This window comes from Diospyros lotus, chromosome 6 (assembly GCF_014633365.1).
Source record: "Diospyros lotus cultivar Yz01 chromosome 6, ASM1463336v1, whole genome shotgun sequence".
Classification (NCBI taxonomy): Eukaryota; Viridiplantae; Streptophyta; class Magnoliopsida; order Ericales; family Ebenaceae; genus Diospyros; species Diospyros lotus.
This window is the reverse complement of record NC_068343.1, coordinates 35,277,704-35,292,946: the sequence shown is the minus strand read 5'-3', so window position 1 is coordinate 35,292,946 and position 15,243 is coordinate 35,277,704. Positions and strand designations below refer to the sequence as shown.

The following is a 15,243-nucleotide window of genomic DNA, read 5'->3' as shown; positions in this document are numbered from 1 at the left end:
AAAAATACTAACACAAATTTTCGAAGATAAGGATCAAAGATGTGGTTCATTAGGGTTTGAAAGGTTGCTGGTGCATTAGTTAATCTGAAGGGCATTATTGTAAACTCATAATACCCATGGTGGGTTCTGAAGGTGGTTTTGGGTATATCAGTTGGGTTCATCCTGATTTGATGATAGCCAGATCTTAGGTCAAGTTTGGAGAATACGAATGCATGGCTTAGTTTATCTAGGAGGTCTTCAATAATGGGAATGGGGAATTTATCTTTGATTGTGATGTGGTTTAGCTGGCGGTAGTCAACACAAAAATGTCAGGTTCCATCCTTTTTCTTAACTAAAAGGATGGGGGATGCAAATGGGCTTCTACTGGTATGGATTATAGAGTTGTCCAGCATTTCTCTTAATAATTTCTCAATTTCAGTTTTGAGTTTCAGTGGCTACCTATAGGATCTTATATTAACTGGTGTAGCGTTGGGTTGTAAAGGAAGAGAGTGATCAAATGGTCTTTGAGGAGGTAGGTCCTCAGGTTCTACAAATAGATCCCTAAACTCAATAAGTAATGCATCAAGGGAAGCCATCTCATGTACCTGCCATAGGGTTGTGGTTGGCTTGCTGGTGGCCATTGAGCACTAGCCCTCTTGTTTCCTTTGTTCCTTGGTCTCCTCACTGGTCTCAATTGAGAATAATTGAGCCACTTGAGAAAACTTGCACTTGAGCAGCTTGTGCAGCCTCTTCCCCTTAATCAACTTGCAGGACCCTGTTTCCACATTTCCTTGGAGTGTAATTCTCCTGTCTTCCTTTTCTAATGTAACTTCCATCTTATTAAAGTCAAAGCTGATAGGACTTACCCCTTTCATCCAGTCAACCCCCAAAACTATTTGGCACACTCCCAACTTCAGCAGCCTTAGGTTAGCTTCAAACGTTTCCCCTTGCATTGTCCAACAAAATCCCATGCAAGCCGATTTACTTAATACCCTGCTTCCATTAGCCACTGTTATTGCTAGAGGTTGGGTGTTAGATAATTCACAATTCATTTTTCTAGCCGCCCCTTCATCAATGAAGCTGTGGGTACTCCCAATGTCAATTAAGACCATAACTATTCCTTCTTGCACCTTCCCTTCAACCTTGATAATCTTGTTGCTAGCCACTCCTTTTATGGCATGGAAGGATATAGTACCATTGTCTTCATCTGCCCAATCATCCCCTACCACCATGGCCTCTTCTCCTATGTCTTCCTTAATCTCTCCCCCTTCTAACAGGAGCAATTGCCTCCTGCATTGGTGTCCAGGAAAATACTTATCCCTACACCTATAACATAACCTCGGGGGTCTCCTCTGTTCGGTTCCCTTGCTTCCTTGTTGCCCAACGTTAGTAGGTGGTGGTAATGCCGGTGGCTTTGGCATTGCCCCAGCAATGTACATCTCCCTTCCTTGCATCCTCCCCACGGGTGGTGAGAAACCCAAGCCATTTCTCTTGCCTTGATTCCTCTACTTCTTTATCAAGGCTTCCACATTTAGGTCTTGGAGCAGAGCACTCTCCATCGCTTCCTGGATTGTCCTTGGCCTTGTCATCTTTACCGTGGATCTGATTTCCTCACTCAATCCACTGATAAAACTTGACACGAAGTAATCTTCGGTCAAGTATAGAATTTCTACTGAGCATAAGAGATTTTAACTCCTCAAATCAGAGCTGATACTCTTGCACCAATCCATTATGTTTTATTTTGTTGAACTCCTCAACTATATCCATAGTCCTCCTTTCCTTCGAACCTCTCACATAATCCCTTCACAAACTCATTCCAGCTACATTCTTCTCTCACCCTTGACCATCCCTGATACCATACGTCTCCTATGTCATTCAAGTAGGCCACCGCCAGATTGATCTTTTGATCCTTATCCACTTGATGTATCCCAAACAACTTCTCACGTCGTCGAATCCACTAGCGTGACTTCGTCTCATCGAACACTGGTATCCTTTCCACTTCATTGTCCCTCATCGCCACTGGATCAATTTCCACCTCCGATGATTCGACCACCCTCTGACTAGTGCTGACTCTTGGCAATATTAGATTTGATCTTTCTTGCGGGGGAAAATCTTGAGACATCCTCACTTGCGCTTGGCTCGAAAACATGAGCATAAACTGCTGCATGCCTGCATCTAATCACGTAGCGTATTGCTTTGCTCTCTTATCTTTTCTCTAATCTGATTGCACATATCCTCGCGCAATTGATCCGAGGCTTCCTCCATCCTTCTATCCACCACCATTCCAATCGAGTCCTCCATGGATCCGACTCTATTCTGCATGTCCATCACTGTGGCTGTCACCTGTTGGAGCTGCAATTCCATCTGCTTCATATGAGTGTCGTCTGCCATTGTTACAACTCGTCTGAATTCTTGGGACCAATTGTTGAATTCCTTGGATTTGGCAAGATGTTCTCTCGTTTTATAGAGAGAACTAGGCGGGAATTGTGTTGGGGAAAGAGAAATTAGAGAAAATGAGGGAGAAGAGTTGAAGATGAAATGAGAGGGAAATTGAATAGGAATTAGTTCAAAATGGTATTCGATGCAGGGCGAGCTTATATACTTGGCCCTAGCAGAAAGTTGGTGCCAGAAACGGTTGCCTCTTTCTGCATTCAAATATCTTCACTCCTCACAATTACAATTACGCTACCAGCATTTCTATTTATTACAATTATTCTCCTTTAGGTACACAACACTTTTTTTGGTTTAGTTTTTGTTTTGCATTCTAAAAAACTGAAACATTCACTTGTTGATTGATAACTTTATATTTTTCTTTTTTGTCATTTTCTTTCCCTCCTGGCTCCTTCAAATTGCTAGTGGAGTCCCTGAACTCTAAAGACTCTTTGGGCGACTCAGGTGACTACCAAACACTGGTCTGGGAGTTGTGGGACTCCTAGACGCTAATTTAGGAGTCTCTGGCACTCCCAGACCTGATGGTTCAGAGCTACTTTGGGAATTTTTGGTGTCCCAACGGTTCTCAGTTGGGGTTGCTATGAGTCTATTGACTCCTCCAATGACTAAGGTTGCTGTGGTGGGGAGAGTAGAGGAGGTGAAGAAAATGAAAACGAAATAAAAAATGTGGAAGCACCTTTTATTGTCTTCATTTTTTCCAATAGTTTTATTTTTTTTTAAATTTTCAAAAATTTTGAAAATTAAAGCAAGCAATCAAATTCCATTTCCTATTTTCATATTCAAAAAAAAAAAAAAAATGAAAATAAAAACAACAAATAGAAAGTTTTATTTTTTTATTTTTTAAAAATAGAAAGTTAAGGTTGTGTCAAACAGGCCCTAATATCCCAAATTTGAAAATTTGGGGGACTTATATTTGGTTTATGATCAATAAGCTTTTAATATATTAGCAAACTTTTCTGTAAAATCAAAACTGGCCCAAATTTGTTGGTTAATGGTTGTCTTTCTTTTTTTAGAGCTATAAGTCATAAAGGAAACTTGCATGAACTGATCTTGTACTCGGGACATATCATTTAGAGTTGTTTCTGCTATACAATTGCCTGTATAACCATACATGGGCCTGCATGTTGTATGCTCTTTCATGGAAGGCTTTATTTTTGAATTGTGTTTTCTCTTTTTCTAATTTATGATGAAACTTTTCTTGGTAGATGGCCTACAGGTAAGCCATTTGTTTTATTTGTTGAGCCTAATAAATTGGTTTCCAGAAGCTGAAGGATGCAGAGAGAGAAAGGATAAATAAATTGGAAGAGCTTGAGAGGAAGGCAAACATTCAGCTAGAAAGGCAGCTTGTTATGGCTTCAGATTGGAGCAGGAAGTTACTGACCATGCAGGGAAAGCTAAAGGGAACAGAGTGGGACCCTGAAACCTCGCATAGAATTGACTATAGTGAATTTTTGAGAATTCTGAACTCCAATAATGTCCAATTTATGGAGTACTCAAATTATGGACAGACAATATCAGGTTTGAAATTCTTTGATATTTCTTCATGCTATTTTTATTTTTGTTATTATGGAATTTTTGTGTGCAGTTTTACAAGCCTGAAGACTCTGAACACCACTGCTAATTTGGAGTTTATGTCCAGATATTAATATTTCTTATTGGATGGGAGGGCATCTCTCTTGGTTGAATCTCTGGCAGTAATGAGAAAACAATTATTAAAGATATTGATATGGGCATTTCATGTTTGTCACAAGAAACTTGGTTGGTCCTTGGGACGGTGGTAATGGTGTTCCTGGTGATGCTTGAATGAATGAGTATATTGTAGTGATTATGGGGAATTTAATGGAAAATGACACCCACGATCTTTTACTCTGTGCTTGACATTGTTTTGATATCATAATTTGCCCCACTACCATTTAGAGATAATTTTGATTGTTAGTAATGTTAGTAAATTGGGTACTTATTAAGCAATCATTTAATGAATGTGAGGCTCTATTGCATAATAATTTACTGTTGGGCTGTTTTGGGTTGGGGTGGGGTGGGGGGAAGATTTAACCTTGCTTAGCTGTTTGAATTCAGGGGACAGTCCGGAGAATTCATTGGATGCGTATAATGATATTATAACTTACCGAAAACAATGTGTATAGTGTCATGATATAGTTTAGTGCATTCCCTCCCTTGTACTAGAGTTGTTCTGTATAGCTTTTTTTGTTTATTGGTTGAGCTTGGTGTTAGGATTAGGAGCTCTTAGAAACTTATTCAAGACTTAGATTTGCCAATCTCTCAACACTCCTCACCCGAAAATCAAGATACTAACAAAATATATTTACAGCAATTGTAAAGCAGAAAGTAAATGAAAAGATTAGAACAACCAAACCATCAAAGAGGCAAAGAATTATCCTGATTCGGACTGCTTTGAAGCAATCCTACATCCAGCCTTCTCTCCGAGAATAAATCCACTAGAAACCAGTTGAAACAAGATACAAGAACCTCTCTTACTCTCCCTCACACAAGTTCGCTGCACTCTCAGGAGAATACAAAGACTAATTTTATCTCAAAGCCTTTCCCCCCCTCTCTCGCTATCTTGACAGCATCACTTGCATCTAGAGAACAATCAGAATGAATGAGAATGATATATCTGACTGCTAGCACTCGCCTCCTATTTATAAACTATAGGGAGGCGGCAATTACAAGAGATTTAAAAACTTAGCCTCTACAAAAGACCAACATACCCCTCATAATAAAATAACTAAGTTATCTAATCTAACTTAGAATAAAAAACAGTCAGAAAAAAAAATATCTTCATTCTAAAAAACAGGTTCTTCTCTTCAACTTCTAGAGTTAATCTTCCATGCAAAAACCCAACACTTGGTTTGGTTTTCTTAGAAAATGTTAAATGGACTTCTCAAAAACCTAAAGCACATATAAAAAGAAGAAAAAAACCCAAAGAAGTATTTAAATTGATAATGCATTTATTCTTTAACTATATTTAGCTACATCTCTTTGTTGAAACATTTGTATTAGATTAGCTAGAGAGTCTCGGGAGGGCATTTATGTCAGGGGTGTATTTGGTATTTACCTGGTTGTTTCTTCTAGAAAGTTGCTTAGTTGTAATGGCCGGTCATGTCTTGTTTGGTCCGCCCCTTATGTTTAATAAATAAGGGGTCGGGAGGTCTCGTTTTGATTCATTCTGTTTTCTTTCTATCTTGAGAGAGCTATGCGAGTATGTGTTGTGTGAAAGAAAAGTTGTTGAGTGCTTTGTAATCTTGGGTTAACTCTATATCGCTTGGGGATGGGGCTATGAGAGAGTATTCTACAGTGCATGTAATCGTTCTTGTGATTCAAGATAATGGAGAAGAGGCCTAAGGAGGTCTGGATGTAGGTTTCCGCCAAGGGAACTGAATTAGGATAAACTCCTGTGTCTTTGTGTGTATAGTTTATACTGTTATTCTTCATTTCTTGTTCTATCTGTTGTCTATTTACTTTTGAGGGTTGAGTGTTTGAATTAGTGAGGTGGAATTTGGGATTACAATTTGGTATTAGAGTGAGGTGTCTCTACCGTTCAAGAACTAAAGAAACTCAAGGGAAAGAGACGAATTCTAGTAGAAAGAAATGGCGTCAACTTCATCAAGGTACGATGTAGAAAAGTTTGACGGGAACAATGACTTTACCCTCTGGAAGATTAAGATGGAAGCCCTCCTCGGCAATCTTGGCCTTCATGAGGCGCTGAAAGAGGAGGAGATGTCAAAGACCCTCATGTTAGAACAGAAGCAGGAGATCACTAAGAAGGCTTTCAGCACTCTAATATTGAGTCTTGGTGACAAAGTTCTCTAGGAAGTATCCAAGATGAAGACGGCAGACGAAATTAGAGAGTCTATAACTAAAGAAGACCCTGTCCAACTGTCTCTACCTTAAAGCTAGGTTCTTTACATTTAAAAGCATGATCATCAAAAACTTCAAGATCACATAGATGAATTTAACAAACTTTGCTTAGATCTTGAGAACATAGATGCAAAATACGATGATGAGGAAAATGCCCTAGTTCTACTTCACTCATTACCTCGATCATATGAGACTTTTGTAAACATATTGAAACATGGTAGGGATAAGTTGTCCTTAGATGATGTAATTGGTGCCCTTAACTCAAAAGAATTGAGGTTTAAGCTAGATGGAAAATCCACCCTTGGAGATGTCTTATCAGTAAGGTCTAGAAACATGAGAAGAGACCCTAGAGGTAGAGGAAAATCACAGTCTAAGTCTAGGATAGGAAAGAATCTCATACGATGTTACTATTGCCATGAAGAAGGACACATTAAAAGACACTGCCGTAAGAAAAAGAAGACCTATTTGATAAGGAGAGTGTAGAAGAGGGTGTGAATGTGCGTGAACTAGGGTATGATAGTGCCGATGCACTGGTAGTTTCTGAAAGAGCAGAAAGTAATGAGTGGGTTATGGATTCTGGCTGCTCATTTCATATGACCCCTAAGAAGCATTGGCTGCAAAATTACCAAGAAATAAATGAGGGAAATGTCTTGCTAGGTAATGACAATGAGTGTAAGGTCCTAGGAGTGGGTGATGTTAGATTAAAAATGCATGATGAATCCTATAGAACCCTCATTGCAGTGAGGTATGTTCCAGAACTCGAGAAATTTGATTTCTCTTGGTGAGTTAGATTGGAATAGCCTAAAATTTAAGGGCAAGGGTGGAGTCTTGAAAATATCAAAAGGATCATTAGTGTGCATGAAGGCAGTGCTACAAAATGGTATATATCTACAGTAGCAAGCAACAACATCCGAAATCTGGCTAGGCTGTGGCATTTAAGAATGTCACACATAAGTAAGGGGTCAAAGAACTTGCCAAACAAGGAATTTTAGGACATGGTCAGGTTACTGAATTAAGTTAGTGTGAATCCTACATTTATGGCAAAGTTGTCAAAATAAAGTTTAATAAAACAACTATACACTCATCCAAATCACCCTTACACAATATTCACTTAGATTTGTGGGGGCCAGCCCAAACCCTAATTGTGACGCCCCGCTCTCACATACGAGTGTCACTCATGAACAATCACCCGAATTGCTCACATGTCCGGCCATTTGTGAAGGGCGGACTATGTTTCAACACGAAACGCCTTAGGTGAGAACTAGGCTTTGTCCTTCCCTTCCCTCAATCCTAGGATCACTATCAGATTTGAGCTTTAACTATATCACACTTGGCTAATTAATTTCCATTAAGTTTTCCCAATCATCATTTTTAATTCTTCTTTTTTCCAAGAATTCCGTCGGGCTCCATATAATTCAAAATTCCAATCAAATCATTGTTTTTCCCAAAATTAGAGGAAACATTCCTAATTTTCATTTTCTAAAAATTTTGGCATTTATCTCCAAAAATGCTTGAAAAATTCTTTTATTTTGAAAATTCCTCTGGGACCCAAAATCAATCAAGAAATGCCCCAAAAATCCCCCATTTGTTTTCGAATTTTTTTTTAAAAAAATGGTTGGCAGGGCCTGTTGTCGCGCTCGGGTCGGCCATGGGCCGCGCGTTGGCCACGCATGCTACACTCGGCCGCGTGCCCCTTGGCACCTGCACCCTCGCCCCCGTGTGCCCGGCCACGCCCAGCCTGCTGCTCGCACGACCTGCCTGTCGCTCGCGCACGTCTGCTGCCCGCTGAGGCCCCCTATGGGCCACCTGGTGGCCTTGGCTGCTGCCACCAGCCTTCCTCCATTTACTTTTTTTTTTTTTTTTTTCTCTTGGGCTTTCTAGCCCAAATTTTCCAGAATTCATACACACCATACATACATCAAAATATTCACTCTTTTCCACAAAAAGCTTACACAAAAAAAATACTCATTACAACGACTCATGGTGCTCAATACAACATAAACCAAAATAACAAAAATCGGCTTCCATAAACCATACAATGATCTCGAATCTTCATTCTCATGCATCCACATGCTACCCCATATTTGTCTTGATTTTCCCATGCCTTGAATACCTACACGCGAGGGTAAAACCTCATGAGCTATTAAGCTCAGTAAGGGTGCAATGACAATAAGCATGAACATGAATATAAAATGTGATGCCAATGCATGCAATCCAACAAAGTTAGGGCTTCCACATCCTCACAACCACCTTGGTTTGAGGCTTAAACCTACCCTACCCCACAACCTAATGGCCATAGGTCCTTGAACACAAACAACATGCGAATGCATACATATTAGTTCATGAACCATACTTACAACCTTGCGAGCCACCATCCCATGGGACTATCCCTTACCTCTTTTCATTCTTTGAAACTTCAAGAACCTCCTTGCTTCCAACTTTCTTACTCAAGAAACCCTTTTACTTCTTCCTTTCCTTTCCTTTTTGTTTTCTTCTCCCATTCTTTCTTTCATCTTCCATTCTATTCTTTCTACAAATGGCCAAAGGAAGACAAGTCTTCCTTACTTGCCAATTTATACTAATTTTCTCACTTTCAAGAATGGATCATAACCCTTGGATCTTTTTGGATTTAAGAGAATAAATCCTAGCCCTTCACCAAAAGCACAATCCATGTGCTTTAATAAAAATAAGTCTTGGCCATTCACTTTTCTTTTAAAGAATAAATCTTAGTCATTGAAAGCAACACAATCAATGGCATCAAGTCTTCTTAATTATCCACCATTGGATTATATCTCACTTTACAAGATTAGATCTCAACCATCCAAAGAAAACACAATCCATGTGCTCTTTAAGAATAAATCTACACCCTTGGATTTTTTAAGAACCATCCACCACCCTTGGATCAAGTCTTCCAATCCCATAAATAGATTTTCTTTTCTATTTATTTAATTTGGACTATTTTTAAGCCCATCATCTTGAAAGACATAAATATATATCATTACATATATATTAAATCCCACATTTTCAAAGCATTAATGGGAGACAATTTTTCATTTCATTTGGATTTTCTTTTAATCCCACTCCATCATTAAGTATGGAATTGAATTGGAAATAATTCCTAGGTGGAATTAAGTATGGAAGTGAATTAATTTTCCATTTTTGTATTTGTGTGGAGATAAATGGGATTAATAATTCACAAGGGGCATTTTAGTAATTTGGAGTGAAATTCCATAAAGGAATTAAATTATGGAAAATAGGGAAAATAGAGAATATTCAATTATGAGAGAAAATAATTGATTTTTCCTAAATTGGTAAATAAAGGTGGTGGAAAATTGGATGGTTTGGATTTAATGCTCGGAAGACAAGATTAGTGTCTAGAGATGACACTTGGCAAAGTCTTGTTCAAGTAAAATGGTGGGATTAAATAAATCCAAATGTCAATGGGAATTAGTCATTTATGTAATGATGGAGTGGGATTAAAAGAAAATCGAAATGAAATGAAAAATTGTCTCCCATTAATGCTTTGAAAATGTGGGATTTAATATATTTGTAATGATATATATTTATGTATTTCAAGGTGATGGGCTTGAAAATAGTTTAAATTAAATAAATAGAAAAGAAAATCTATTTATGGGATTGGAAGACTTGATCCAAGGGTGGTAGATGGTTCTTGAAAAATCCAAGCGTGTGGATTTATTCTTGAAGAGCACATAGATTGTGCTTTCTTTGGATGGTTGAAATCTAATCTTGTAAAGTGAAATACAATCCAATGATGGATAATTAAGAAGACTTGAGGCCATGGATTGTGTTGCTTTCAATGGCTAAGATTTATTCTTTAAAAGAAAAGTGAATGGCTAAGAGTTATTTTTATTAAAGCACATGGATTGTGCTTTTGGTGAAGGGTTAGGATTTATTCTCTTAAATCCAAAAAGATCCAAGGGTTATGATCCATTCTTGAAAGTGGGGAAAATTAGTATAAATTGGCAAGTAAGGAAGACTTGTCTTCCTTTGGCCATTTGTAGAAAGAATAGAATGGAAGATGAAAGAAAGAATGGGAGAAGAAAAGAAGAAGGAAAGGAAATGAAGAAGTAAAAGGGTTTCTTGAGTAAGAAAGTTGGAATTAAGGAGGTTCTTGAAGCTTCAAAGAATGAAAAGAGGTAAGGGATAGCCCCATGGGATGGTGACTCGCAAGGTTGTAAGTATGGTTCATGAACTAATATGTGTGCATTCGCATGTTGTTTGTGTTCAAGGACCTATGGCCATGAGGTTGTGTGGGGTAGGGTATGTTTAAGCCTCAAACCAAGGTGGTCGTGAGGGTGTGGAAGCCCTAATTTTGTTGCATTGCATGCATTGGCATCACATTTTATATTCATGTTCATGCTTATTGTCATTGCACCTTTACTGAGCTTAATATCTCATGAGGTTTTACCCTCGCATATAGGTATTCAAGGCATGGGAAAGTCAAGACAAAGATGAGATAGTATGTGGATGCATGAGAATGAAGATTCAAGATCATTGTATGGCTTATGGAAGCCGATTTTTGTTATTTTGGTTCATGTTGTAATAAACACCATGGGTGGTTGTAATGAGTATTTTTTTTTTTTTTTTTTTGTATAAGCTTTTTGTGGAAAAGAGTGGGTATTTTGATGTATGTATGGTGCGTATGAATTCTAGAAAATTTGGGTTAGAAAGCCCAAGAAAAAAAAGAGAGAAGTAAATGGAGGAAGGCTGGTGGAAGCAGCTAGGGCCACCAGGTAGCCCGCAGGGGGCCTCAGCCGGCAGCAGGCGCTTGCGGGCGACAGGTAGGGCGCGTGGGGAGCAGGCTGGGCATGTGCGGGCGTGCGTAGCATGCATGGCTAGCGCGCGGGCACGGGGCTAGCCCACGTGGCCAACGTACCGCAGGGCCCTGGTAGCATAATATGGGAAGCAACCATCTGGCTCCTTTAGCCATACCCGACCATTCATCACATGGTCTCCTACCTTGACCAGCCGACCCTCACTTATTGCTGACTCACGGATAACTCACGTACCCACACCTCCTAGTGGGTAATATCATGCTTCCACCAACAAATTGCACTACTCGAGTCCCCCCCTCGAGTTTAGCAACGCATGCGCAACAACACTCCCCCAACCAGGGATTCTTTCCATACTCAACAAGGATACTGAGGCCCTTCTTATTAGTCGATACCCCTCGCCAACTGAGGTCACTGATCCACATTTGAGAACCCTCTTTGGCAACCCCTCTTAAATAGGTTTGCACCCAGTCCTCAAATTTCTATCCTGCCAGGCTTTACCCTAGCTGACCAACCTTACATATGTGAGTGGTCTTACCATTTCGCCCTTTGGTTGTGGAATCATTTAACCACAGCCCCTGTCCCACCTACCGTGCGTACCACAGGTCTTCGGCCCCCGACCACCTGCACAATTACTGATGTTACTCGGCGCATTAGGCGAGCCAACCCCAGTGCACACAACTGTGTTGCTCCCACATAGACACACTGGCCCAACACTAGTTCCCCGCAGCATGGCTCAAGTTCGTCACTGCTTGCATCGTACCCGTAGCATGACTCTGGGCCTTCGAGTTCCACCTCCACTACCTCAAGCCATCATGGTTACACCACCACCCTTGCAACGGTCTTCTTGCCAAGTTTACCAGCCTAACCTCAATCTCGTAGGAATATTTTCGAACTCCTCAATTCCTTGCCATAGCCTTACCCTCACAGGCACTAGCCTTCATGACCATTCATACTCGGCTTCCTTCTCAGCCCACAACAACACTTGGCTTTGAGGTCCTACCATGCACAACGATCACCTTTGACCTCCCTGACAACATCATTTCTCTGGCAGCGACGATGCCATCACCATGACATCTCAATGACTCGCTGCATCTTGAATCTCACTGGTCATCTCAACTAGCACGACCCCACTCTTGGACCAACCTTTCCCATATTACCTTGCTATCTTTATAGCAGCTCGCTAATCCCTGAGAGACTCTGGCTTCTCTCGAACTCTCTCATACCCAACACTTCACTCGGGCTCACACCTATTTGGATGGCAACCACAACGGCCCCAACGCCATCACAACCACATTGGTTGTTTTCTTTCACAACGATTAACCTTTAACAGCGGAGCTAATACTCATAAATTGCCCTCTCCCTAGGACATTCCTCTCGCTGCACCATTCACAACTATCCGATGATCTTACTGTCACCCAAATCCCCTTCATGGAAACCCATCTCATTTCGCGAATTTCTCAACTGGGCTCTCATTACCCTTTGGCGAAATCTCAAATTCGCCATCAACTTCCATTTATTCCGCTCGATTGGGCTTAATTGAGCTGTCAACTAACACCATCTTCTTCTAGGTACTACACTAGCAATCATCACCCCACATTGATTGATCACCACTCACTGGAAATTACCCTAGCCACAACTATGGAACTCAAGCTTCCACCCCATGCCGTAAGACTCATCCTCCTACCCAGGAATTTACTATCCCGCTGGCTTTCCCAAGGTGATGCATCATTCTGCAATTGTAGTCCTTTAGGAAGCTCATCCAACGTTATAGCCTCATGCTCAACTTTTCTTCAGAAAACGTCTCAAGTTCTCACCCAAACCTCACTTGAACATCTATCTTCGACCCTCGCTTCAGAGCAACGCTCAACCAAGCTGCACATCCTAGCTCCAACCTACTACCTCAAAACTTTGGATCTCTTAATCAATCCAACTGATCTGGCCACCAGCTCTCGTTGAATCCTCATCTTAATGGCATACACAGCAATTGACAAAGCTTTACTTCACAATCATCGAGCCTCACGCTCCCATCATTGCCATTATAGGTGCTACCACTTGGCAAACGATCATGTGTCATCAACTAGAACCCCATCCAGTGCTACTTGAGGATGCCTCCTCAGTATCACATCGACACATTCATGTTTACACTCGACTGTGCAATTGAGACCTTTCACAGATTCTGCAACCAGGTCTTAGCCACGTGTTCAGCCTACCACGACTCACGTCACAGGCTTAGAGATCCACATACTAAAAACTGCAACATGCTTCAATATTCCCATCTCATGGTTGGCTTCCATTTTGTAAGTCTCGCCCTTCACAACACTTACTTCACCTGACCTCCCGAGGTCACTTGCTAACACTACTAGTCAACCTTATATTCTCGCATTGCACAGGGTCACATTGGGTCCATCACCCCAATTTACTAGACCACTCCCAATCACGATCAAATCTAGGCACAAATGCGCTAAGATCCTTTAACAAGGAGCATCATTACACAACTTGCCATGATTCCACAAGTCCTCATTCAACATGGAACTTAGGCTTAGTCCGGACATAACCTACAGTTCGCTCCAGATTTTCGGCGTCTAATCATCTCCACTGTAGACTGGTTACTCTCCACAGAGAGCTGCGGTCCCTCGTCATGAGCTAACTCAATGGCCACCTGCCATCTACATCTACATCAGTGGTCCCTAGCATTAGATTTGTCACTAATAGGCATCACCTGTAGTATTATTCCATGCTAGAGCCATTCCTTGTTCCTTGGGTTCCACTTTTAGACATCTCACTACCATGTGACCTCAACATTCGCCAGACCATTACATCACCGCTTCACTGCTACAAAGGGCTTAAACCCCATTGCACTTACCCAGCTCACAATTCCTAGCTTCTCAATTGAGCTCACCAGATGACACTAAGCGACTAATCACCACGATATGCGGAACACTACAATCGATCGAGCTACCCTTGCTCCTCGGTCACCATGACCTTCACGAAAATTATCAGTCCTATGAACCTAGACTGATTCCCAACACAATTCCTATGGCGTCGCTCTAGATCTTTGGCATCTGATCATCACCTGTAGTTCACTATGTTGCTTCGACCAATGGGCCACCCGCCTTAACTGCGAGCCAACACATTAGTCCTCTACCACATGGTCTATAGCATCAGATTCGTCACTGTGAGCTACGATGGTTCCATCACCCTCAACCAAAAATAACCTCAAGCTCACACCATGAGCCTCGCTTCTCAAGACTTTTCATCTCTTACAACCTAAGAGAATCTCAAACCACTCCACCTCTTGAGGCCTCATGATCTTACCCCATAAGATCATACCTCACAGCTTTCAACCAACATTTGAAAGTTCCAACTTTTCATAACAGTAGATCCAAGCCCATCATGATTCATTTTGCCACCCAGCTCATCCCAAAGCTTGACTATCAACGATCTCTCAATCCATAACCGACATGCTGAACCTACCTTAAGTTTCGGCACCCATAACCCAAAGCACCTACCATTACCCTCAATGTAGGAGACAAATGTGGGGATAAGTACTTTCCGGGACACCAATGTAGGAGACAAATTCTGCTTCTAGAGGGCAGTTCAGGGGAGGTAAGAGCAGAAGAAGGAGATGACATCGAAGAATATGAGGATTCTGGAGGTGAGGAAAATGGGGAGATATCGCTCCATGCACTGAAAGGGGTGACCAACAATAAGATAATCAAAGTAGAAGGTAAGGTGAAGGATAAGAGCTTGTTAATTCTGATAGATAGCGGAAGCATTCACAGCTTCCTTGATGAGGATACGGCTAGTAACTTTAAGTGCCCACTCTCTAACACTCAGCCATTGAGTGTGACAGTGGCTAATGGGGGCAAGGTGCTAAGCAACTCATCTTGCTACGGGTTTAAGTGGGATATGCAAGGAGAAGGGTTTGAGGCGGATCTTAGGCTATTGCAATTGGGTGGTTGTGATGTGGTCCTTGGGGTTGATTGGATGAAAGGGGTGAGTCCCATAAGTTTTGACTTCAATTGAATGGAGGTTTCATTTGATAAAGGAGGGAAAAGGATGACACTAAAAGGGGGAAGAGAAACCAGAACTTGTAAGATGATAATCGGGAAGAGGTTGCACAAAGCCCTCGGGGACA

The 15,243-nt window shown here is 41.1% G+C and overlaps 1 protein-coding gene across 1 annotated transcript in view; it reads left to right on the top strand.

The window, feature by feature from the left end:
- Positions 1–15,243, top strand: part of LOC127803431 (probable inactive ATP-dependent zinc metalloprotease FTSHI 4, chloroplastic) — a 120,338-nt gene that overhangs the window by 19,102 nt on the left and 85,993 nt on the right. Inside the window, exon 2 of the mRNA XM_052339646.1 lies at positions 3,693–3,948. Within this exon, the coding sequence (XP_052195606.1) occupies positions 3,693–3,948 (256 nt within the window). The remainder of the gene's footprint in view (positions 1–3,692; positions 3,949–15,243) is intronic.